This window comes from Carassius gibelio, chromosome A6 (assembly GCF_023724105.1).
Source record: "Carassius gibelio isolate Cgi1373 ecotype wild population from Czech Republic chromosome A6, carGib1.2-hapl.c, whole genome shotgun sequence".
Taxonomy (NCBI): domain Eukaryota; kingdom Metazoa; phylum Chordata; class Actinopteri; order Cypriniformes; family Cyprinidae; genus Carassius; species Carassius gibelio.
Genome location: NC_068376.1, coordinates 6,623,343 through 6,650,738, shown reverse-complemented (window position 1 = coordinate 6,650,738; position 27,396 = coordinate 6,623,343). Strand labels below are relative to the sequence as shown.

The following is a 27,396-nucleotide window of genomic DNA, read 5'->3' as shown; positions in this document are numbered from 1 at the left end:
GCTTTCTGCCAGTGTAAGTCAGTATTTAGACCCGCTTCAGTTTGCCTACAAGTCGAAACGGGGAGATGAAGATGCTTGTCTAACTCTTTTAGATACTGTTACTAGACATTTGGATGCTCCCAACGCGCTTGTTAGGATTTTATTTATGGATTTTACATCTGCTTTTAACATAGTTAATATTAATTCATTGTTGGACCGCCTTCAAAAATTGCAAGTTAATCTGACTCTTGTGCTATGGATTAAGGATTTTTTTAATGAATAGACCCCAATATGTTACAATGTATGATCATAAATCTAGTAGTATTATTATAAATACAGGAGTTCCACAAGGTTGTGTCTTATCACCCATTTTATTTTCTATATACACAAATGAAATCATGTGTTGAATTAAGGGTATGTCACTCTTGAAATACGCAGATGAAATGGCTTTGGTTGCTTGTATGACAGACAAGCAGTCCTTGGTCATATACAGGCAATTTGTTGAATCCATGGTTGGTTGGTTCCATAACAGTCCCCTAAATCTGAACATAAACTAGACCAAAGAGTTGTGTTGTGGGGGGGTTCGTCCACTCAAAATGTATTCTTCACTTTATGAACCACTTAGGTAAGGGGGGGCAGGAAGTGGAACAGATTGAATCCTTTACAAATTTGGGCACTATTACTGACAGCCAACTGTCCTTTGCACAACATGTGAATGGTGAAAGAAAGCTAATCAGCATTTATTTCTTTTCTTAGACATGCAATTATTAAATAATGATACAGTAAAATGATATGAAAATTACAACAGTGGTACTTGAGGCCAGGTAGAACAAAAGTCTGGTGGAGATAGCAGAAAACAATTTGATTTTAATTTTGTTATTTGTTTTAATTTTGTTCTGCATTTTGGCATGCAGTTACTAAATAATGAAATAGTGAAATGAAAACAGTTCGGTTTTGGTTTTGTACTTTTTAATAACCCCCCCCCCCCCCCCCCCCCCCCATCTTACTGGATCCCCCACATCCAAGTCACCCCATCTTTGAACTTTTGCCATCTGGCCGGCGCCTCAGAGCCGCAAACACCAGAACAGCAAGGCACAAGAACAACTTCTTCCCCCAGGCAATCTACCTCATGAACAGTTAAATGTTCCCTACTTAATGTTCCCGGCTTATAAACGTGCAATATCCTTATATTTATTTGTTAACCCTCCATCCTAGAACATTCCTGCATCTCACTCAATCCTATTCCATTATCATTTATAGCACAATTGTTTATACACTTATTTATTTGCCAATTTGTAAATCTCTTTTTTTTCTTTTTTTTTTTTTCTGTGTTGTCTCTGTGTACTGGAAGCTTATGTCACTAAAACAAATTCCTTGTATGCGTAAGCATACTTGGCAATAAAGCTCTTTCTGATTCTGATTCTGAATGATTTTCTCCACATAAGCAGAATACACCATACAATAACAGTTTCATTTGCCATCCGCTAATAACACATAATTATAACAAAACAAACTGTTGAAAACATAAACAGAAGGCCGTGAATATGAATACGAATATGAATAAATATGTCAACCGAAGGAGGATTTCCTAAAGAAGATTTCCTTGAACACGCTCGCACCTTCTACAATCTACCACGCACCGCCGAGTAGACGCGCAGTGAACTTGAAGCGCAGATTGAAGCGCGTGACTGCTTTACTCCACTGTGTGCTCACCGATCTGTGCTGTGGTTCAAAACCCAGCGGGGACTGGACGATCCCGCCCAGAGTTTGACAAAACATCATCTAGAATGTGATCTATCAGATATTCGTGCGACCGACGCCAAAGCATCATGTTGTCTTCTGCTCTAGTGAAAGCTGATCGTGTCGCAGTTCATGTTGGTAAAACATATGCACCATTTTATGAATTCATAGCACGAACCCTGAAGTCTCAAACAGGTGGTGTAGAGTTTCACAGCGCTACATCAATCACTGGAAAATACAAAACCATAGATGATCTACCGGGACCCAGTCTGGCCACAACTGTCTACTGGCTCTTCGTCAAAGGATACGCGGACAAAAGTCATGCAATGCAGGTAAAACTTTATTATAATTTATTTTTTAAATGCTTTTTCAAGTGGTCTGTATGCTCATACTGCTGCTTAACATGAATAAATGTTTCTTTCGGCGTGTTTTAAGATGCAAACAATAATTAATACATCAAATCATAATGTTTAAATATAAATAGCCTATATATGAAACTATATAAATTGCTGAGACTTTGCCAACTACTCGTACAGGAGCGAATGATTTGTTAAGGAACATTGTTATGATTTTTCTAATCAACAAGCATAATATAAGCCTATGTAAAGACTCAGGAAATCCTGTCTGATGCCGGTATCTGATAACTGTGAAATGTGAACGCAATATGGAAAGCCATTTTAATATGTATTCCTTAAATCTGACTAATATCGAAATATTAATCCAATTATGACTTGTACTGTATCTTTTCCAGTTTCTCTAGCAACTAGCTTATCTGTCAGATGCAAGAAATTATTCCAACAGTCCCAGTACTTTAGAATTGTATAGCCTTCTGTGGTTTAGATATAAGCTAGGCCTATAAATTTTGACAGAAGTGCATTCCAGGTGTTTTTCTAGTTTTGCTAGTAAATAATTATTAGGAACTAGTATTTATTTCTTAGTTAATTGTAACTATTCCAATATTTGGCATAATTTATTAACGAGATACTAGAAATTAGATGTTAAATACTAATTACCTAATTTTTAGACATTTTTATTTATCCAAATGTTACTTATAGCATGACTCTCTACTAGCTACAATTGTTTATATATATATATATATATATAGTTGTTTGAAATGGATTGAATCATTATTTAAAATAATCTTGGAGATTTTTGAATTGCCTCAATCATAAATGCAGCCGGGTTAAAGCCTGCACTGATGTTTTTCTTTTGTTATGGCAGCCGTCCCCTCTGAACATATATATTTTGCTGTTTGTTATTCTGCACGAAACTTCATGCCAATAAATAAGATATATTGCTGACTTGTGAGTTTCCAGCGCTCTCTTTACGTTCGTCCGTTATTTGACGTTGAAAAAGGAATCAACTTTTTTTTTTGACATGGAAAATCAATTTTACAATAGATTCAATTATAGGGTTCCCACACTTTCATGAACACCAGATTCACTGGACTTTCAAGGACTTTTTAAAGCACCATTTTATTAAATCAAGCACCTTTGAAATTCACACTCCCAGCACATAACATCATGAATGTCTTTACTGTACTTACCATTTCACTTACACTTAATATTTACATAAAGTAAATAATGTAATAATAATAAGTAATAATCATGTTTTGAATGTGTAGGTATTATAAAATTAAAGCATTTTAGACAGTCGTGTTTAAAGGACTTGAAATCCATTAAATTCAATACTGGTAATATTCAAAAGCAGTTTCTGAAATATTGTTAAAAATGTATAACACTGGTTTTTAAAGAGTTTTTAAATTAAGAATAAATTTTTCTCAGCTTTTGTTTTTTTTAATAAAAAGCTGTTAAATGTTTTAATAACATAGTAAAACCTGTTAATATTAAACATTTGCACATTCACTCAATAAAGACGTAAAGGGACATAGCCATCTTTTCAGAAGTGAGGGGGACCAAAATTACACACACACACACACACACACACACACACACACACACACACACACACACACACACACACACACACACACACACATATATATTTATAACATTACAATATAATATAAAACATTACAATATAATAATTCTGTAATCAATATAGCCTATCAATCTACAGTTTTTTTTACATAAGATTTTTAATGTTTTGAGTCTCTTCTGCCCACCAAGCCTGCATTGATTTGATCCAAAGTACAGCAAAAGCAATTGTGAAATATTTTTACTATTTAAAATAACTGTTTTCTATTTGAACTTATTGTAAATTGTAACTTATTCCTGTGATCAAAGCTGTATTTTCAGCATCATTACTCCAGTCTTCAGTGTCACATCCTTCAGAAATCATTCTGATATGATGATTTGCTGATGATCAATATTTAAAACAGATGCTACATTTTTCAGTATTCTTTGATGAATAGAAGGATCCAAAATTCAGCATTTATGTGAAACAAAAAGCTTTCGCAACATTATACCCTATACCATTCAAAAGCTTAGAGTCTATTTTTTGGAAAATAAATTATGGAAATGAATACTTTTATTTAGAAAGGATGATAAAGACATCATTTTACAAAAGATTTATATTTCAGATAAATGCTGTTCTTCTGAATTTTCTATTCATCAAAGAAACCTGAAAAAATTCTACTCCGCTGTTTTCAACATTATCATAATAAGTGTTTTTTAGCAGCAAATCAGAATATCAGAATTATTTTTGAAGGATCGTGCAACCGGAATAACCGTTTAAGCTAAAATACGTTTTTTATTTTTTCATTTTTATTTTTTATAATGTTTAAGTTAATACTTGTTCAAAACAATCACTTAATATTTTTATATATATAATTTTGTATAATATTTTTATAATATAAATATTCACTTAATAAAACAATCACTAAATATTTTTTTGTTTAGTCTATGCATATAGGCGTTTTGTGGCATACCGCCGAAAAGAACTTAAATTGCACTTTCAGTTTTGATCATACAGGTAAGAGCAATACATCAATCGAATCTGTAAAGAGTCTACTTTAATTTGTATGCACACATAATGAGAAAACTTTGTGCATTTATAAAATAAAGAAAACAGAGTGCGCTGTCTGCAGCCTTGGTCTGCGTGATCTTCATTTAGAAATGCGTCATGAAAATGAACTGAAACTCAACAAATACTCTTCAAAGAGATATGAGAGATATTTCTATAGAAATCTTGTTTTGTCTACTTTTAAACTAAGCAAGTCTTATCAACAACAAATATTAAGTAATAAAGTAATCCATATGAAACCAACGCAATGTCCAGTCTTTTACGTCTCCCTTCATTAACTCTTACGCGACCATTAACCCTTTAGATAGGCCTGTGAAAAAAAGGCTTAGTTTCTTTGCTTGTATATGGAGTTATATGGAGTATAACAGCAAACTATAGTGTGTGTGTGTGTGTGTGTGTATGCGTGAGAGAGAGACAGAGAGAGAAAGAGAGACCTTTGTGCACTTACCTTGATGTATCTGAAAAAATCCAAATATGCACCTCAGCTCTCAGAAATACATGGAGTAAACAATAAAAAAAGAAGTGTGTTTATGCAGCTGCTGCCTTTTGATGGTGAAAGTACGGATGGCCTATGTGTGAAATGCTCTTCTTTTCTTGATAGTAAAACGGTTTAAAACCTTAAAATCCTGTAAAAAAAAATCTACTTTGCATCAGATCTATGAACAAAATGTATTATGAACCAAAATACAATACCAACTTCAAATAAGCTGCAGCTTGCTGGAGGGGTCAAGCTGCATAGTCATTTCTAAAACTTCAGTACAAGTCGAGCCCTTTCTCATGTTGCTTGCTGCTCTTCTCACCATTAAATGACCAGCAGGATGACATGCAAGTGTCTAAATCCACGTACTTTGTTTAGTCTATACTTATCACCACCATCAAAAGGCAGCAGGTGCATAAATACACTTTTGTTTACTCCATGTAGTTCTGAAAGCTGAGGTGTACATTTTGATTTTCTCAAATACATCAAGGTAATAGCGCAAAGGTCTCTCTCACTCTCTCTCTCTCTCTCTCTTTCTCTCTCACACACACATACACACACAATATAATATGGTGTTATACTCCATTTAACTCCATATACAAGCCAGAAACTAAGCCTTTTTTACACAGGCCTATCTAAAGGGTTAATGGTCCCACCTAGTGATCAACTGTAAAAATAACAAATGTTACCTCTTACCAACAGGGAAAACCACCAACAATCAAGAATCTCACACACACACACAAACACTATAATTTGCTGTTATACTCCATATACAAGCCAGAAACTAAGACTTATTTTGCACAGGCCTATCTAAAGGGTTAATTGTCACACCTAGTGATCAACTGTAAAAATAAAAAAATGTACCTCTTCCCAACAGGGAAAACCACAAACAATCAAGAATGCATGATAATATGGTGTCATGTCTTTGCAATCAAAAATCTGGCCACGATTAATTTTATATTGAAAATAAGTAATTTTGTTTGTCCCCCCCCCCCCCCCCCCCCCAAAATCAGTGATATCATTTAAGAACTTGGCAATTAAAGAGTTAAAATCTTGGATTTAAAAAAAAAAACATTTGGTAGTTTTGATCAAGACTGAGGTTGATTAATAGATTTATGCAAAAAAAAAAATATATATTTATCCGATACATTTTTACAGTTCAACTGAGTGGATGTTTTCATCCCAAAGTTAACGAAAGGGTAGTGAATTTGAACAATGCACATGGATTAATATAATGTTTTTAAATATGATGGTTTCATTCTAAACATGGTGATTATCTCCAAGGACACCCAACATAATATGGTATTTAGCAACTGAATCTAACCATATCATGTCAACAAATGGAAAAGTCAGCGGTCTGTTAATTATCATGTTAATCACGGCACCTTTAGTCACTACAGCAGGGTCGCTTTTCACCCTAAATACCATACATTTACATATTCTTTCGTTATTTAAAAAACGTTGCTTTAATTAACATAAACAAAACAGAAAATCATAAAGAAGACCTTTTTCTCAAAATATATGCATAGATTTTTTTAGCTATTCTGATTTGCTACTTAAATTGACAACATTTAAAAAAACAAAACAAAATATTAGATCAAGCAAGCACAGAATCAACTTTGCGGTGCTCCGCACGATCACGTCAGAGATCAAACAGATAACCTCCCGTGTTTAGTTCTGTTTTTGACAGAAGCACATATTGGACAATTTAAAAAATAGCAGCACAAACAAAACTGATTTCAAATTTAATTCAAGCACTTTCAAGGACCTATGTTAGTTTTCAAGTACTTTCCAGGCCTTGAATCCATATGTCTGAAATTCAAGCACTTTCAAGTACTTTCAAGAAGCGTGGGAACCCTGCAATTAACACTTATGTCTTAAAAATCGAAAATGATTTTTTTCACAAAAGTGACAGCCCTAATGCAAACCAGTGTGTAATAAATTCATACTAATGTCTATTACTTCTAGGAAAGCAGGGATATATACTAAAAACTATAGTTAATGGCAGGAATAAAGGCATTACTTTGTAGGAAAAAAAAAGGTACTATAAAATTGGTAGTTATCTTTTGGTAATAAAGGTTAAAACGTCTTGCCATATTTATGTTTGTTTATGTAGAACTATGTAGGTCAGCTGTCTGAGCACATTTACTAGGGGGGTGACATTTTGTTCTTTCTCTGTGTCACTCTGTTAACAACAAGGAATTTGAATACAGCCCACACAATTTGGCCAGTCAGAAAACTTGGAGGCTGTTCTGTCATAATAGCATTTTTGTTTGTTTAAAGGACTTGACATGCCAAGTTCTGGTTTAACTAATGGTGTTATTTACGGCAGTTTGTCCACCCATAGGAAAACAGGGTGTGTTTGTGTTTATAAATTAGCTTTTTAAAGGGATAATTCTCACGGTAATTTTAATTCTGTATTCATTTACTTAGCCTTATGTCGTTCCAAAGTCTCATAAGAGTTTAGGCAAGCTTTGAAAGACAAACTGAGATTGATTTAATGAAACCTGAGAGGTTAATTCTAAATTAGGAGTTGATATTCAAACATTTTACACAATGACACAACTCATATTTAACTGTAGGTTACTCCTGGGAGGATAATTGTAATTAGCTAAATGGCCTAATGTGTGTGATGAATAATTGGCAATACACAAAATGATTTTTTTTTTTATCTCACATCTATTGTGCAGGTGGAGCATAAGCGCCTGTATGGTCCGATCTGGCGGTCCCGCTTTGGGCCGTTTGATGTGGTAAATGTGGCAACGGCTGAACTGATTGCACAGGTGATCCGACAGGAGGGCCGTTATCCAGTGCGGACTGATCTGCCTCACTGGAAAGAATACAGAGACATGAGAGGACAGGCGTATGGACTTCATGTAGAGTAAGCACTTCCCTCCTTCACAAGGTCTGTCATGCCAAACCTGTATGACTTTTTTTTTTTTGTCAGTGTAACAAGACCAGAGCTTTCTATCTTCAAGAGTATGCAAAATAAATAAATAAATGAATAATAACATCATTAAAGTATGATAAAATCAGCCTCAGTGATTCTTTACACCACATTAACAAAGCAATTTAACAGCTCTGTGTGCCAAACAGTACAAACGTTTTTATTCCCTGATAATCTTTTTGAATGTTGAATCTCAAGGTTAACAGAATTTTAGTTTGATTGACCGATTGCCATTTTGTAGTATATACATACTGATATGTTATGAAATGTGGCAAGAATGTTTTACCTTTAGTGTAACTGACTGGTCTGGACTGGTTGTCTTACCTTACACCTGTTTCACACATACTCTGTCTTCAGTGCGTATGCAGTCCGTGTGCGTTACGTATGTGGAGCAGAAGCAGCACGGAGTCATTGTGCTTTCACACAGGACGCGTTTGCAGTTGCAGTTTGCAGTTTGCAGTTAATTAGCAAGTTTCACGATAAATGTGGCTAAAGTAAACAGTCCCTCAGAGAGCAGCTCTGAAGAGAGGAAGCGAAGTCAAAAGAGCTCATTTACATTTAAAGGAAAATGCTACAAAACTACATGCTCTGAAAAGAGCTGTTTTTGACAGGGTGAAAAAGGTTTTTTACGTTACCGAAAAAAATTTAAACCAAACTATGTTACAGAATTTTCATTAAGACCCTAAAGAATCATATCAACTTGTGGAAAAATGGGAATCTGTTGACCCCTTTAAAGTGTAACTAAATCCCTGGTCAGAGCCTGGCTCCACCCAGTGGCAATATTTGAAAAATGCTGAAAAGTGGGCAGAGCACAGCGGAGATAGAAGGGATGAACCGAGGGCAGGGCTGAGCGGGTGGGGCATGAACCTGAGATCCGCAGTGAAGGATTAATTGACAGCTTCTGTCAGAGTCGCTAAAATGGAAAGTGACTGTAGTGACGCAAGTAGCTTTGCAACAGAGCATTCATTTGAAGTAGAGGACTTTTCTCCCCCACCTTCACCTGAAGTGGAGGATGTCGAGGTGTCTGTGGACACAGGGCCAGCGCCTGAGCCTTATTAATTTGAGCTGCTGGCTCAAACTGCGGTCTTCCCGCATCGCGATCGGCATTCAACGATGCTAGCGAAGCAGTCGTGCAAGAGAGAATGGGGCCAGTCTCTGAGTAAGGCATTGCATCACTTTTTCACAAGCTGTGTGGAGAAGCCCATTTCCATCTCCATTGTGTTGGAGAAGCAATCCTGCGTAAAATGTAGTTTGCACACTCTAGCTCTAGGCGAGAACTCGCGGCACCTAATTTTCAAGTCAAGTCAAAACCATGCAGTCCAGCAGTGCTGTTGTGACCAGCAACAATACACCTACATACCATCCTGACCACTGTACTAAACACAGATAAATCTACGCTAACTTGAAGCTATCCTAACTGATGCAATACTATGCTACTAACTAACTATGCTTCTAACAATACTAACGTTACACTAACAACTATGCTAATTAACTACATAGGCTACACAAAATAATCTAAATAACTATATGAATGCTATGCTAAATAGATGCTAAAATACTCTATCCTGATCGTTTTCAGTACTCGCAATTCCAAATCCTGACTCGCTACAGTGTTTTTGATGGAACAAGATGGTTTTCAACTGCAGTAGCCACCGTTCAACCTGAAGAGGGCAGCACACTTTTTACACCATATATTGTAGAATTAAAACACTTTATACTAAAATGTCAAAAAAAGTTACTTGAATCAATGGACAGCAGTAATAAAGCCCCATTCTTACAGATCATTAACTAAAGAAAGTTGGTTTAGGGTTTAGTTATCCTTTGAGGTTCCATTAGTTGATGTATTAACTAACATGAACAAAACATTTATTACAGTAGTTATTGATCTTTGTTAATATTAGTTAATGAACATTTAGTTGTTTATTGTTAGCTCATGTTAATTCACAGTGAATTTGTAAATTTTAAAAAGCACAACTATTGATTTTAATAATGTTTTAGTAAATGCCGAAATTAACATTAAGATTTATACATGCTTTGATCTCATCCAATCACAAGGCATATTCAACATATATGTCCATTTAAGGTGCCTAACTATTTCCTCCAGATGAGTTATCTAGGTAGCCCCTAGCCCTGATGCCTAAGAAACTAAAATAACATTTCCGTCTCACACATACAGATCAAACAGATATCCTGTTGTCTCTCAGCTCATCGAAAACTCAAGCATACTGAAGAACTCAGAGAGAGTCTAAAGAACATTCTTTAGTACAGTGCAGCAAATTATACTAATAATAATATTAATATTTCAGATAAAAATAACATTTCCTCCACACTGTTCAGGTAAATACAGCCTTGGTGAGAGTAAGAGACTTCATTTAAAAACTTTAAAAAAACATCATCACCAAAAAAATCAAATCGACACCAAACATTTGGATGCTAATGCCTATTTTTTATAAAATCACCAATTTAGTCTCTTTTTTCTGTGGCTTTCAGTACAGGCCCTGAGTGGTATCGCATCCGCAGTGCACTGAACCCTAAAATGCTTAAACTGAAGGAAGCAGCAGCATATGCACCTATCATTCACGAGGTTGTGTCTGATCTCCTGCAGCGTGTGGAACGCCTGCGTCTGCGCAGTCAAGACCAGGCCACCATCAGTGACCTCACCTCTGAGCTCTACAAATTTGGCTTTGAGGGTGTGTATGGATGCAGAATGGTTACGATATTTTGGAGCTATTCACAGTGATGTTTGAACAGATACATACTCTTTTGTAGTCTGGTAGATTTAGTTTGACTGTGGTTTTGCTTTCCCACTGTTCAGGAATCTCGTCGATCCTGTTTGAAACACGGTTAGGCTGTTTACAGGAGGAAATTCCCACAGACACCCTGCGGTTCATATCTGCCGTTAATGATATGTTGGCGCTGTCAGAGACGGTTCTTTTCTTCCCACGCTGGACCCGTCACATCTTCCCGTTCTGGAAACGGTTTGTCCAGGCGTGGGATGACTTGTATGACGTAGGTATGTTAAAATTCAATGTCTTCTTTAAGGGCGCACAATATATCATTACCATATTGTATATTATTGATTTTTTTGATTATTTGTCGTTATCGTATTTATATCGGCCAATATTTAATTGTGCACACTCATTTCATTATTTTTTTGAATAATTTTTTTTTTTTTTTTGGAAAAGAAGATTCTTATGCTTCCTAAAGCAACATTTATTTGATAAACAAGTAAAACTGTAAAATTTTGAAATATTATTGCAATTGAAAAACATTTTCTATTTTAATATATTTTAAAATGCTATTTATTCCTGTGATGGCAAAGCTGACTTTTCAGGTGCCTGGGTTGCTGGGTATAAATCTGGTTGTGAAACATCATCAGTATAACTGATTGTCCTTTCTGTCTGTGTCTTGCACTTTTGTCCAGCCCGGCGTCTGATTGATAGGAAGGTGAAGCAGATACATGATCAGGTTGAGCGTGGAGAGCAGGTGGAGGGCATGTACCTCACCTACCTGTTGTCCTGCAATAAACTCAGCTTAGGAGAGGTGTACATCAGCCTGACTGAACTTCTGCTGGGAGGTGTGGATACGGTAAGAACATGTTTGTTTTCACCTGAAACAGTCGAAGAGGAAGTAGGTCAAGCTATTTGATTTGCTGTTATTCAGAAATTAAACATATTCCATGAACAATATGCTGCACGACTGGTTCAGTTGTTTTGACAAGTGGGCGTTTTCTTAATGTACCTGCAGAAAACAAGAGAGAAATTAAGCTTCTGTGAAAGGAAGGAACATGGGAGAAACACACATGCGCAAATAATTTTTTTAAAACTATTTTATTATGATGCAAACAGATATGGACCAAGTCCCGTGGTTCGGAATGCATGTGATTCGTAGATTCACTGGAAAATGTAACACTCATAAAGTGAATGGTTATCATTTGCATTGGTTTTGTCTTGCCAGTTTACACATTCAATCAATTTCGAAACCACTGAACCTGTTGAACCACTAACCTTGCTCAAAGATATTTCCGTTTTTAATTTGCCACACCTTTATAAAACTGGAATGATCATGACCAAAATTTCTCTCTGCTAAAATTCTAATAGCCAAAAGCTTGTCTTCATGTGTACAGATGTGAACAGATATTTCACTAATAAATAGACTACATATATACACAATGACCCCAAAAATTATTTGGTCACTTTCGGCCACTGGAGTCATAACTAAAAATGGATGCGATTGTATTGCATTAGAAAATGTTATTGCAACAAGTGGCATCTGCAAACACAACCTTTCGTTTTCTGACCCATCCTTGCAGTTACTTTTAATCAGCTGTGGTCAAGGTGAGTTTACACAAGAGTCCTAGCGGGATGACGACTGATGTAATTCACCACATCAACTTTGAACATGTCCCAATATTGTTTCACAGACAGAATGTGCTGATCCATCCCTAACTGAAGCTATAATAACCTTTAACATGCTGTACTATGTTCCTAATCTCTGTGTAAAAGTCTGTCAAGGTCTCTTAGGGTCTGTCAAAGCCGTTGTTTATCAGATCTCCTGAGCATTTAGCTAAAATTGTGTCCCACATTTAGCAACGCACAAGGTCGATGACCTCCCATTCAGCATTTTTGCTAATATCTTAACCTGTTTCCTATTTAACCTGTTAATTTTGCCAGTCAAGTGTCTGTATGATGACATCAGCTGAGATCTGTAAATGCATTTTCAAATAAGACATCTGACAGTATTTCTATTTTCTTTGTCCTTGAAAGACGTCCAACACGTTATCGTGGACCTTGTACCACCTTGCACGCGATGCAGGAGTCCAGAACCGCCTCTATAATGAGATCACATCTGTGTGTCCCAATAAAGAGCTGCCGACCACAGAACACCTGACAAGGATGCCCTACATGAAGGCTGTCATCAAAGAAACTCTCAGGTCAGGGAAATCAGAGAAACACTTTCCACATCATGCAGGAGTAGCCAAACTTCACTATTTTTAGGTTGTGCCTTGCTCATTCCTTAATTAAACAGTCCAGCTCACATCAATGATGTCCTCCACAATGATTACCGTATTTTTCGGACTATAAGTCGCACCTGAGTATAAGTCGCATCAGTCCAAAAATACGTCATGATGAGGAAAAAAACATATATAAGTCGCACCGGACTATAAGTCGCATTTATTTAGAACCAAGAACCATGAGAAAACATTACAGTCTCCAGCCACGAGAGGGCGCTCTATGTCTTCAGTGTAGACTACAGGAGCACTGAGCAGCATCTCTGGCAGTATAGAACGCCCTCTCGCGGCTGGAGACGGTAATGTTTTTAATTTCTCTCTGTTCATGTCAAATTAATTTTGATAAATAAGTCGCACCTGACTATAAGTCGCAGGACCAGCCAAACTATGAAAAAAAGTGCAACTTATAGTCCGGAAAATACGGTAAACATGTAGATTTCTTCTGGATAAACAATGAACATGCAGTGAACTTCTGTTCTGTTTTGGATTTGCTGTGGTTTGTAGCTGAAATTGCAAAAGATAGTACTTTAACAGTCTTAACGTCTTATTCAAAATTCCCAATTCTGACAAACAAGATAAAGAGAAAACCTTACCAGCCAACGTCAATAATGAACAGTTTCACATCTGCGGGGTTTTCGTAGAAGTGGAAGTCAAAGTTGGGTAAACTTCTGTAGTGGTGAATGGAATAAACCAATGGTTATTTTTGTCTTCCAATGTGCACCAATAGCAAAATAAAAAAAATGGTTCTTCTTTCTGAGCAGTTCAATCTGTGACAGTTAACATCCTAACCATTATTTTGAAACACATATTTAAAAAATTACTTATAAAAAGGATCAAAAAGATATAAAAAGAGACTCAGGTTACATATTTTGAGATCTTTTTCTTTGGTATCTTTGACTGCACTTTAGAAGTTCACGATAAACTGAAATAAACTTTGTAATCATAGGATGTATCCTGTTGTTTCTGGTAACGGACGCCTAACTGTGGATTCAGAAATAATTGTGGATAATTATTGGTTCCCTAAGAAGGTAACCAACCACGAAGACACATCTAATAAAGTAATTCAACATCTATTAGCCTAACTTCCAGTTTTCACTCTCTCTTCACAGACACAGTTCCATCTCTGTCACTACGCTGTTAGTCACGATGAGAGGAATTTCCCTGAACCGGAGCGTTTTGTTCCAGACCGCTGGTTGAGAGACAGCCCGTCTCGCTCTCAACATCACCCCTACAGTTCTATCCCATTTGGGGTTGGTGTTCGGGCCTGCGTGGGGAAGAGGGTCGCAGAGCTGGAGATGTACTTTGCCTTAAGTAGAGTAAGTGTGACGCTTCCACACTATCTGCAAGTTCAGTTTCACACCCAGTAAAAATATTCTGTTAGCTCAAGAGCGAAATCAAAGAGAAAAAAAAGAAAAATCAATCTTACATTATTTTCCTGGGTGAGAATATTGATTAGTCATTTTTAATCAATTGACATTTTGATCCCCAGATTTCAAATTGATCTTTCACTCTTTGTGTGAACAGTTATTCACTAAACATTATTTGTAGCTCACCTACCATCCAATAATCACAATAAGCTTTATTAGTTTTGATATATAAGAAAAAGTCAATTCATTCAATTAATCCGCTTTAGTACTAGTTTTAGTAGTAAATAAACATGAATGAGATCCAGAAGGTGCACTACGCTGAAAGATACAGTACAACTCACTAAAATATTTCATGTTTCACATAATGCCTCAATCAGTTTTTCAACAGTGGAAAGATGTCAATTTAAGCAATACCATGTAACATGACATTTATCTCAGGAAAACCATTCAACGTCCTTAACTCAATATTTACCTAGAAAAAATTACTCTAAAGAGCAGAATCTTGTTAAACATGTGCACTTTATTACATAGTTCGTATTAATGCGTAGTAATGTCTTTATTTATTGCATATTTTAATAAATTTGACATCAAAACTAGTTTTTATAACAGCCACCATTATTTTTTTATTTTTTTTATTTTTTTATGAATTAGAGTAGAAACACATAATTAAAGATCTGCCTAGTCCTAATCAAAAGTATGGACACTCCTACCCATTCTTTATTATTAATATTTTACACATTTACACAGAATAAAAGTCATAAAAAAAATATAAAATATCACAAAATGAAAGTATAGGAGTTATGTACTAGTGAATAAATTTACACTAATGAAATGTAATATTTAAAACTATGAAAATTTAGATTTGATAAAGAAATTCATTTTGGCAAAATGTGGATTTGTCTCTAATACTAGATTTCTTTAACTTTAAAGAAACCTTTAAATCAAAAAGCTTTATTGATTTTTGTTGTCGTTGTTGAAGATTTTAGTCTGTTTTATAAGAAATACCTTCAGTGTCCAAACTTTTCACTTAATATCTTATTTGTAGTTGATGTTTAAACTTCTGTTACCTCACTATCGTTATTTCTCTCGCTCTCGTTTATTTAACCCTTCACTTTCCACCCCACAGCTGATGCAGCATTATGAGGTCAGAACGGAGGAAGGAGCCCCATCTATACAGCCCAAAACCAGAACCCTGCTCATTCCCTCCAAACCCATTGACCTGCAGTTTATCCCTCGGGCTTGAAACCAGCCACCAGTACTATTGATTCAAATCAATTTGCCTTAAATGTCCTAGTGGCTCCTACCTGTTTCTGTGAAATGCTGCTTGTGTTAATTTAGGGTAGGAGTTAGGTAAAAGTGGGCCAGCTTTTAAAATAAATCACAATTGATCTTAAATATTATTAGAGGGATTTAAAGCTGAAGTGTGCAAATCACCTGGGTTGCATTATTAAAGAATTGCTCTTTAACAGTCTGGATAGAAAGCATATTGGAAGAGGCAGAAGAAACCTTCTCTTCATGTTCTGGTGGCAGTGACAGCTTACAAAACCTGCTATTTGCTATGGCCTTGTGTCTGATCAAGCAGAAAGTATGTTCTTCCAAATGTTTTCTGACTGTGTTTTTATCTATCTATCTATTTTATATCTTATATATAATTTTATATTGATGTTATGGCATTTGTTCAAACTTTAACCAAAGGACATCCTTTGGAAATCTGCACTTTCCTAGCTATATGTTTTGAGCCAGGCTTACTTATTAAAAGTTTAAATAGAAACAGAATGAACTAGAAAAGAAAAAAAAGAAAAAAAGAGATAAAAGCTTATTGCATTTCAGTTACCGTAGTTGCAAAGGCAGCTTTTCTCATTTTATTTTTGTATACCTTGATGTACTGAAATAACTCAAATTGAAATGAAAACAGAAAATATAGTTTTTTAAATTAATTTAAAATAAGAACTGTAATTGTATCCAGATACTATAACACTGTAGCTGTTCTTATCAATAAAGATCAATTTCAGTGGTTCTGTTGCAGTGCAATAATTGTACTTTCCATTTTATGTGTGTAAACTTGTGCTAAAGGAAATATTTCTATTGAAGTATACACGATTTTGCTCTGACTACCTGATAACTGTCACCCGTCCCCTCTGTGGGACGCCTACATTTACTTCACTATATTATAATTAAATCTAATCTAATCTTGACAAACTATATATCGACTCCCAAATATATATTTTACCAATGTTTTTTGTTAAAAAATTATGTAGTGAAAGTAATCGATTAATTTATGACAAGAGTGCACCATCAAAAATCTAAATTATAACTGGTGTTTGACCTTGACTTTAAAAAGACTACTTTGTTGCCTTTATCTCTATTTTATTTATTATCTATTTATTTTAGAAATCATCAGAAATTATATATCGACTGAAATATTAAAATCTCAAAATTCTTCCTTTGAAACCCATTTTAAAATCAGACATTGCATTACCATGTTAATGGTACATCAATATCATGTTACATTCATGAATTATAAAAATTTAAGTTTGGACCGTGCACAACGAAACAATGTTAAAAAATTTAAGGTTCTTAATTATAACTTTATTATTTTCACAGAAAATCTTGACAAAATGAACAAAAGGGGAAAAAAAGCTGAAGCCATTGCTTAGTTAAGGCTTGAAGAGTTAGTTTATGTGAGGCTCTTGGAGGTATATTTTAATTATCTTTTTTTTTAAAGCTTGATATTTTACCAGGGTATCTGCAGGATTTTTATGCTCAAATTTTTATAACCTTACTTTTTTTTAGACCTGCAGAAATACACTGAATACCATGAGTGGGGTAGGGAAAAGTCTGTGGTAAGATATTAAACTGTAAAATGACTAAAAATGCATGACTTACAGGTCAGAAAACAAATGGTCACAAAATGTTGTATCAAAAGTATAAATTATTATATGAATCTAAACAATTATTGACAAGCAATTATTATATTAATTACATAGCATTAAATAAACATTTCACAGCCTTATTGGTTTAGATTATTTTATTTTATTAAGCATAATTTTCTTGTTGATCAACCAGTTCACATCTACAACTCTGTTTGTCACATTACACTGTTTGCAGTGTAAAGATATGGCTCTATTTTCGCATTGGTCGGATCAGCAGATAGCTGACTGAAAATGTGGATTCATTCTCTGCCAGCAGGAGGCACTTTTGGAACAGAAGACACAGCGGTTTCCCTGGTAACAGCAGAACAAGCATGCTCATGTTTATTTAATGAAGTTTAATCATCACACTAAACCATATAGCAATTCTTGTCTTTCCGTCCCCAAATTTAAGACCTCTTGAAATCATATTTATGACTTTCTTGTACAATTTAAGACTTTATTTATGACCTTAAATTTGATGCAACTAAATTGAAGACTTTTAAGGACCATGGATACACGGTTCATTAATGTGCATGACGTTTTATCCAGTATGCAAATAAAAGCAATGATGCATAATGAGAGCATTCTTAAATTACACATTTTTAAAAAGCTTTTTTTTCTGTCATTTCATTCTCTGTGTGGTGCTTTGATAACATTTATTTCAGGTCAATGTCTAAATGTTATCAAAACCAAAAATGTAACCCTCAGATTTACAGAGAGTTACATACATGTATATTTGCAGGACTGAATTGTAGCAGGCTATCATTGTGGTTCAAGCTGTATAGGTAGCAATCTTACCTGGTTTGGATCTACCATCACATTTCAGTAGTTGCACTGATCAACATGGACTCAAACTGACACCTAGTGGTTTGGATACAGCATCGCACTAAAACAAAGGTTTTCAGTTATTATACCATAGTAGACATTAATGCTTTGTTCTTACTTAAGCATTACATTTATGGGTGATGATAGATGATAGATGCAAAGATGTTCAAATGATACAGAACGCATTTTTTCCAAGATGAAAAATTGTCAGCTTTATTATGAACAACATTCCAGAGTTTAACAAGTGAAATACCTGCTAGATTTACTTTATTTTATTATTTTTGTCTGCTTATTTACACGTATATCTGAGATCTGAATGCTGACAGCAGAGACTACTCTTCAGAATTCAACAACATCCATTTTTAAGTTCTGATATGATTCAGATGATAACTTATTACATACTAAATCTGATGATGTCGAATGTAAAATGAATATCCCATTTAGGTTTTGGAGGCAGTGCAGACTACCAGGGTTTAGTCAAGTTGTTTTTTTCTTGAGCCTGACAAGAAAAGAGGGAAGATTTTCCTCTGCTGTGTATCTATTATGGCAATGTCAAAAATAGTATATACATATTTAAAATGATACAGAATAATACATTTAAATCTTTAGTTACAAGTACAGTTATGAGCATTGTGACGATTGTGATATTGCACAACTATTTGTTGGAAAAGTGCAGAATACTTTGTACAGAACACTGAACTGGTTGACAGAACTGAAAGAAAATAATTAATGTGCCACGTCTAATATATGTAAAAAAAAAGAGAAACAAAAATAAAACTTTCCAAAAATAAAATCTCAGTAAAAGAAAATATACACAGTGTGCAAATGACTTGGCATAGACAGACAGGGAAAAAGGGAGAGCCCCATTTAAAAACAGTCTGTTGCGCGTAATGGAGCATGTTGATGAGAAAGGACTACGTTAACATCCATACACATCCACACGTAATTCACTGACAAGTTCACCTTAGATTCCTCTCTATACAACACAATCTTTTTTTCATTATTAGCAATATAATATATTTTCTTGAGCTTCCTTTTATTACATTTATTTTTTGCCCATATTGACTATGGGAGGTAATATCGCACCATTATTTTGCAGCGTGCATCTTTAGTCCTCAACTATATGGTGGCAGGGGAAAGGGGTGCGACTTCCTGTTCTGACTGACCAACAGTAGCTTAGCAGGAGGTTGAGTGGCATGTCTTGGCATGCTTTCCCAGAGTAGGCTGGTAAATGTGAGTAGTGGTTTATTCCGAGGCGTTGAGGGGGCATGGCTTTACCGAGTCGAAGAAAGCACGTGACCCGGAACCCAGCCCTCTGCAGCAGGCGATTGGCTGTTTGCAGGTCGGTAAACCAGGCACATGTTCTGCTGATTGGACGCCAGGATCTGTACCTTCTCACCAACCACCACACAGATCTCGTCCTCCTTCACAGCATTGTAATCCTGCGTCACTAGCACCAATGACAGGCCGTTACACTCCCCCTCATCCAACTCCTGGAAACACAAAAACCAAACATCTGAAGATCATAAAAACACGAGACTGAACATTCTGATGAAGAATATACATGGGTTGAAAAGATCACTTTTAATCCGTTTTCTTTTAAAATGAACCAATACTTGCTCTTAAATCCCCAGAATAAATCTTTTATCTATGCTGTTTTCAGCTGATGCATGAATAAACTTAAGTAAAGATTATTTGCAGCCCACCTCTCATCCAATATAATAACTCACAAAAGGATTTGTACTCTTGCTTTTGATATGAAACAAATTTCAAATTCTGTCAATTTTATAATGAAATCCAAACAATACAGTTTTAGCGCACTTTAATGTGGTGAAAGATTGTTGTAAAATTTACAGATACAGTACAATTTACAGAAATGTAATCTCTTAATCAGGTTTAACTGAAATGTCAATTAAACAGTATGTAAACAATGTCACATACTTAACATTTACCTCAGAAATGCCAGTGTCCATATCTACAGTAGCTCTAGAAAGAGAATTTTACTGAACATGCAGATCACATATTCATTTTAGTTCTAATTAACCCGTTCTTCAATATTTAATGTATGTTTAAAATAAATTTATAACAAAAACAAAATGTTATTACATCTAGCCTGTTCATATTACAAAAACCTTAAATGTTTATATTACAAAAAAAATGAATTGGAGTAGAGACATCTGTTTAAAATGTTTTTATTGATGTTATAAAAATGCCTTATGTGCATTTTAAATGTTATATTCAAATCAGTTGTTAATTTGAATTATTATTACAGATTACAGTAATTTAGAGATTATATATATTTTTTTTTTATAATATTTGGGGCCTTATATTCATTTTGATTTATTTTGGCTAGAATTATCTCTAAATTAATCAAATCAAGATCGGAGTAGAATTTAAATGCAAGCTTGTGAATTGAAATCCAATTATTATTTTTTTAAACCAATTAAATACAGTGACTTCAAATGTCCTTCAATCATACGGTCGAATGCTTCTTACAAATCAGGACAAAGCTTCACACAGACGAAAGGCGGTTCCTCACTGTCAACCTTGAGCTGGCATGAGAAATAAATAGCTGGGTGAAAAGCTTGCACATTGAAAAATAAAAAGTAGCAAGCAGCTCCTTCGGTCTGATATTCAGTGTCGGTGTGATTAGGGACAGAGAAAAAAAAAAGCAGGGTGTGCCAAGGCCAAGATACAAGCTCACCAGAGAGAGAGAGAGAGACTGCGGCGACTAGAAAGAGAACAAGAAAGACAGAAAGCCAGAACAGAAGTAAGAGACCCTGCAGAGAGGAGAAACAGGTACGAGACACAGGCAGAGCTGGAAAACTAGGCCATTCCCCCCACTAAGAATAACTAGCAGCACCTCTCCTCCCCTCAAACACAATTAGACTGGAACTTCACAGCACTGCAGCAGACACATCCAGTTCAGCAAGGAGATGCATGCACAGACTGCAGCGACTAGTGTAGTGTGAACCAATTATGTTTAATTACATATATATGCCCTTGATGAGATGCTAATTAAAATGGTCTGGGTAACTAATTGATTTAGTTGGATTACACAATGCTGTTTAAGCACAGAATGCTATTGATATAATTAGTCTCCTGTCTAAGTGGTGAGAAAGATGGTTAGATGCAGGGCTTTTTTCAGCTGTCACAACTGTTTTCAACACTGAAGACTAGAGCAATGGCTGCTGATAATTTAGCTTTGCATCAGAGGAATGAATTGCATTTCAAAATGTATTAAAATGTAAAACAGTTATTTTAAATTGTAATAACATTTCACAGCATTACAGTTTTTACTGTTGATCATAAACAGTTATTTTAAATTGTAATAACATTTCACAGCATTACAGTTTTAACTATTGATCAAATAAATGCTGTCCTAGTGAGCATAATAATTTTTTATTCTTTGATTCCTACCATCATGATGGAATTTACCTACAATCAGAGCGATCCAAGCTTGAAGGACTGTTTTAAGTTTTATCAATCATAATCATAACAACTGTAAATCATAACATCTAAAGCCACATCTATCTATTCAATGTTTTCATCAATGTCTCATCTTCACTTGCAGCCTTTACTTCAGCAATTATTGAAATGTGCAAAATGCAATTTGATTAATTAATTGTTATAGCCTTTATAAAAAACAAAATTCTTCTAGAAAATGTATCAAATATTGTTACCTGATTGACATTCCTAGTTATTAATTGATGTGACATTTATGTAACATTTGGACCACGCTCACCTCCTCTACATGCTTATTGGGCTTGTGTGTGGGGCTTCCATTGGGGGCGGTGTTGGGTTTGAGGGGGGTGGAGGGGTGAGAGGATGAGGAACGGCTGCTATTGGACAGCTGCCTGGTCAAAGAACCTCCACTTTCTTTTTTTTGGCTTTTCTGAGGGTTCTGGAGAGCTGATGAAAAACAGACGGGGAGCAGGTTATGAGTGAACCAGCAGCTGAAGATACCAACTGCCACCTTCCTTAACTCTTTCATAATGCGCTCACCCGTGAGGAAGTTGATCTGCATGTCTAGCAGTTCTCGGATGCTTTGGACCCACTCTTTCTTGATGTCGCTGTTAGCGGCCTGTAGCGTCAGTCGTTCAGATGAGCCACGACATGACAGCACAAACTTACAGGGGTCGCTGTCCACATGTTCCTCCATGCTCAGGTAGCTCACCTGCACAGGTCAACACACAAATAAGACTTTATTTTTCATGTTGGGTATTTCGTTTTTTACCGGACTTGAATCAACTTGTGCTGAATGTACCTTAATGCTCTTTTTAAACTGGTAACCTGGTGTTGACGAGCCCTTCCGAAGCAGCTCGCTGAAGATGACGATCTGTTCGAAGAGGAACACTCTGCGCTCTTTACTGCGGGACAGAACGCCAGAGTCCTGCTCTGTCACAAAGAACGTGTCCTGCTGCAATAACTTTCCCTGCGCTGTCAACTTCCCCTGTGCAAACAAACATAAGCAATCCTAAGTAAATTTTCTGTGTCAACTATTTGGAATTAAATTCGTTTGTTAGTCCATTACGCAAACTTGTATCTAATTGGTCCGTTGTTAGTGAACATTTCGGTTAAGACAAATTTAAGCTCAACTTTTACACTTTCAGTATAAACCTAATTTGTTAGCATAATGATAGAACTCTTATTAAACTAATAGATGTGTCATGTTGCTTTGATAAATTATCTGTCAGTATTTACTGTATTTTTCGCACTGTAAGTCGCATCTGAATATGAAATCCAATTTTGCACCAGTCCAAAAATACGTCATGACGAGGAAAAAAAAACATATGTAAGTCGCACTGGACTATAAGTCACATTTATTTGGAACCAAGAACCAAGAGAAAACATTACCATCTACAGCCGCGAGAGGGCGCTCTATGCTGCTCAGTGTAGGCTACAGGAGCACTGAGTAGCATAGAGCGCCCTCTGGCGGCTGTAGACGGCAATGTTTTCTCTCGGTTCAATTCTCTTAGTTCATTTCTCTCGGTTCATGTCAAATTAATTTTGATAATCAAGTCGCACCTGACTATAAGTCTCAGGACCACCCAAACTATGAAAAAAGTGCGACTTATAGTCCGGAAAATACGGTATTTTAAAATGGCACTTACTGCTTCTGGCAGTCAACCAAATGTAACTTACCTTTGTGACTACATTTGTAATTGTAATAGTTATAGTTACATTTAATAAATATGTTATGTATGTTCCTCAAAGAGCTGAGTTTACCTCGTAGCCCTGCAGTCGTCCAAGATTCATCATGTCATTACATTGTTTAGGGACCAGGGACATCAGCTCAACTGCTTTCTGCAGGACAGAAATTAAAGAGCAGCAATGTCAAAACAAGACAGGACACTGAAGATAGAAGTGTATGTGTTGTAGAGAATTTATATTTATTAATATATACTTAACAAAATCATAAATGCAACACTTTTGTTTTTGCCCCCATTTTCATGAGAGAAGAAACATTTTTCTTCGAAAGATCTAAGACTTTTCCTATGTTCACAAAAGGCCCTTTTCTCTCAAATATTGTTCACAAATCTGTCTAAATCTGTGTTAGCTGTCCGACTGGCTGGTCTCAATTGCACGCTCCCTCAAAACTTGCGACATCTGTGGCAATGTGCTGTGTGATAAAACTGCTGGTTAGATCAAAACTAGTGGATAGATCAACTCGGAAAAGGAGAAGTGCTCACTAACACAGATTTAGACAGATTTGTGAACAATATTTGAGAGAAATAGGCCTTTTGTGTACAGAGAAAAAGTCTTAGATCTTTGAGTTCAGCTCATGAAAAATGTGGGCAAAAACAAAGGTGTTGCATTTATAATTTTGTCCAGTGTAGAATTGCTTTAATGACCTACCTCTATCTCTTTGCAGTCCAGACCTGCTTTAGTGCTGTACTTCAAAAAGTCCTTCAAATAACAAATAAACAAAGAAACTTAAAATAGGACAATAACCTGAACATAAAGCATCTCTCTCTCTCTCTCTCTCTCTGATTTGGTTATGGTTTAGCTTTCAGACATTATTAAAAAATTTAATCCAAACTTTATAATGGCAGTGAAAAGTCCAATAAAGCATATCCATCCATCATAAAAAGCCTCAAAGGGGGTAAATAAAGGAGATTGGGAATGGTGTCAGGTGTGTCAGGGATAACCAGAATCGTAACCATAAACAAGCAGAGATCGGGACAGGCAGTGGAGAATCAGAGTCTGCGTTTTTTTTGTAAGAATAATAAAACAAAAAAAAAAAAAATCTCTAGCTTCCAAAGACTGTTCTATGCACATAGGATGTAGGCTTAGTATAAGGAGGCTTTTTTTTTACCCCTCAGATCTGTATGGGACACTTTTTTATAATGGATGGATATTCTTTATTGGACTTCTTTTGGACTATTGAAAAAATAAATATAAACACTCACTGCCATTATAAAGCTTGGAAGAGCCAGGATATTTTTTTTATATAACTCAGACTGGATTCATCTGAAATAAGAAAGTGAAATACACCTAGGATGGCTTGAGGGTAAGTAAATCATGGGATAATTTTCATTTTTTGGGTGACCTATCCCTTTAATGCGTTTATGCAGCAAGGACTGAGTAACGACTTTAACATTGTTACAAAAACATTAAGCGGCACAACTGTTTTTTACATTGATAATATTAAGAAATGTTTCTTGAACAAATCAGCATACTAGAATGATTTCTAAATGCTGAAACTTCAGCTTTGCCATCACAGGAATAAATTAAAATTGTTAAATATATTAAAATAGAAATTAGTTTAAATTACACTGTTATTTCACAATATTACAGTTTGTAATATTACATCGTAAGGGTATAATCATTGTGTAATTCAGCAGCCAATACCTTGAGCAGGAGCTGGTATTTGGTGATCCTCTGGATGGGTTTAATCAGGTAATCACTGATGGACAGTCTGGAGTTTACCTCCTGCTGCACCTCCTGAAAGAAATACCAACAACATCATCAGACAGAGCACTTTGCTTTAGAGAAGATGTAACTGAGCTGCTCAAATAACACTCACCTCGAAGAATGCATCATATTCAGCCACGACAAACTCCGAGCAGGGCTTGTTCTGACAGTAGACGACATACATGTGTAACCTTCTCTCCTGGATAACAGAGAAATACAGTGGAATTAATTTACTACAACACACACACACACTCACACACACAGACCGAGTTAACTTTGTTGAACTCACATGCTTGATAAAAAGCTCAGCCAGTCTGTCTTGGTCCTGCAGACATTTGTCTAGTTCACAGAGGAAGAACCTTTAAAAATAAGAACAGAAAACATTTTGTTTAACCGAACCAAATTAGATTCCAATCTGAAATTCAGTCCATTTCCTTCTTTAGTGTGCTGTTGCTTATGTCAACCAGGAAATTGTGTGTACATGTTTTGCATGCTTATTATTTTGATGGTATCAAAAATGACAAACTGTTGCACGAAAAGTGGGTGAAAGACTGCATGGCATTGTGAAGTCAATATACACTAACCGCCATTCCAAAGTCTTTAATGTTGTTGAAAAAACAGTAAAACAGCAATATAGTGAAATATTTATGAAAACAATTGAATATCAATATGTTCAATTCTATTTAAAATGTAAAACCTTATTATTATCAATGTTGAAAACTGTTGTGCGTATTCATATTTTTGTGGAAAGCTTGTAAATATTTTTCAGGGTTCTTTGAGGTTTGACCCCAAACTTTTTAATGTTAGCATACGTAAATCTGTTTTTGCTGTGCGAATGTCCAATATTCATTTGGAATTTTTTTGAGAATGTAAATTTTTTTTTCTGTTACTTCCTATTAGGTAACACAACTTTACTAATCATTCAAAGGCACTGAGTGCCCTTATTAAATGAAGTTCTTAGTGTTTGACCAGCTGTGAAAATAATTCTGAGTCTAACATTAAGTTTACTTTAAGAATATTTTAATTCCAACAGCTTTTTCTGACAGCATGAAAAAGAGATGTGGTTTACTCTTTATGCCAGTCGTAGATTTGATGAATGTTCCCGAATACGATCTTATCTTTCCCCGTCATGTCCTCCGGAACACCTTTTTCCCCAATCCTTTTCATAAAGCCCTAGGAAAAAATAGGAAAACAGAAATTTGGAAACCCTACTTCATAATAAAGGCTCCTTAATGGTTCTTTGTCGCACCTGAGGTCAGGAAAATCTTATCATTAACCATTTTGCACTGTATATAATTCTCTAGAGTACAGCAAAAAGTTTGATGTCACATTATACTCTACGTTCTTCAGATCACTGTTTAATTTCTGTCCAATAACTTTTATAAATCTGTAATGTGATTCAGAAAACATATACCTATAACATACCTCCACAATGACACCCAGATCCTTCACGTAGTCCCTCTCTGTCTGCACCATTTCATTTAACACAAACCTGTGGACAGGGGAGATACAAGAGATATTGAAACACACTAGCATACTATGATTTGAAGCTTTATTTGTTGTTGAATTCAAGCTACAACTAAATATTGTAGAAACATAATTTTCTGTAAAGTTGCTTTGCAATGATTTGTATCGTAAAAAGCACTATACAAATAAACTTGAATTGAATTCAGCAGTTTCTCTTCTCGTCACACACTCAGACGGGTGCTTACATTCGCCCTCTCATGGCCTTGTTCTTCTGCTCTGTTTCTAGGTCTCTGGGAGTCTGATCAGATGGTGTGATGCTACCCAACACTGGGAAAGAGCCAGGCTCTGGAGTCTGAAAGTGAGATAGAGATAGAGCAATAAGATTCAAAACTGAAAGGGAAACAATAGGTAAAAGGTGTTTAAGCAATAGCTAAAAATGTTGTCATCATTTACTCATCTTCAGGTCATTTCAAACCTGACTTACAGAACAGAACATTCTAACTGGTTTGGCAAACTGAATCAAATGATTTACTTAAAAGATCTGAAAAAAAAAGTCATTGGTTGTCTGAACAATGTGAAGGAATTGTGAATTGATGATAAGCTAATAATTAATAAAATAATAAAAATGTTACGTTAAAATAAATACTTTTTAGAACTAAACACATTCAAAATAAAGCGCTTACTAACAAGATTACATATTTTATTTGTTTACCTTCATCTCATGTGGCCATTAACGAATAACAGAGAACTGTGAATGTGCTAATTTA

The 27,396-nt window shown here is 35.5% G+C and overlaps 2 protein-coding genes across 3 annotated transcripts in view; one reads left to right on the top strand and one right to left on the bottom strand.

The window, feature by feature from the left end:
• The first annotated feature begins 1,696 nt into the window (after positions 1 to 1,696).
• Positions 1,697 to 16,521, top strand: LOC128016157 (sterol 26-hydroxylase, mitochondrial). Its single transcript, XM_052600595.1, has 9 exons — positions 1,697 to 2,051; positions 7,873 to 8,063; positions 10,620 to 10,819; positions 10,945 to 11,142; positions 11,554 to 11,717; positions 12,896 to 13,062; positions 14,087 to 14,168; positions 14,250 to 14,456; positions 15,634 to 16,521. The coding sequence occupies exons 1-9, from the start codon at positions 1,809 to 1,811 to the stop codon at positions 15,748 to 15,750; spliced, it is 1,569 nt and encodes a 522-aa protein (XP_052456555.1). The 5' UTR covers positions 1,697 to 1,808; the 3' UTR covers positions 15,751 to 16,521.
• A 1,908-nt stretch (positions 16,522 to 18,429) lies between these two features.
• Positions 18,430 to 27,396, bottom strand: part of LOC128016156 (kalirin) — an 84,420-nt gene continuing 75,453 nt past the window's right edge. For both annotated transcript variants that reach the window (XM_052600593.1, XM_052600594.1), the window contains 12 exons: positions 26,875 to 26,981; positions 26,588 to 26,654; positions 26,232 to 26,335; positions 25,452 to 25,521; positions 25,275 to 25,361; positions 25,100 to 25,192; positions 24,104 to 24,154; positions 23,474 to 23,551; positions 22,512 to 22,697; positions 22,250 to 22,421; positions 21,990 to 22,156; positions 18,430 to 19,737 (listed from right to left, as the gene is read on the bottom strand). In XM_052600593.1, the coding sequence (XP_052456553.1) occupies positions 19,519 to 19,737; positions 21,990 to 22,156; positions 22,250 to 22,421; positions 22,512 to 22,697; positions 23,474 to 23,551; positions 24,104 to 24,154; positions 25,100 to 25,192; positions 25,275 to 25,361; positions 25,452 to 25,521; positions 26,232 to 26,335; positions 26,588 to 26,654; positions 26,875 to 26,981 (1,401 nt within the window). In that variant the 3' untranslated portion in view covers positions 18,430 to 19,518. The remainder of the gene's footprint in view (positions 19,738 to 21,989; positions 22,157 to 22,249; positions 22,422 to 22,511; positions 22,698 to 23,473; positions 23,552 to 24,103; positions 24,155 to 25,099; positions 25,193 to 25,274; positions 25,362 to 25,451; positions 25,522 to 26,231; positions 26,336 to 26,587; positions 26,655 to 26,874; positions 26,982 to 27,396) is intronic.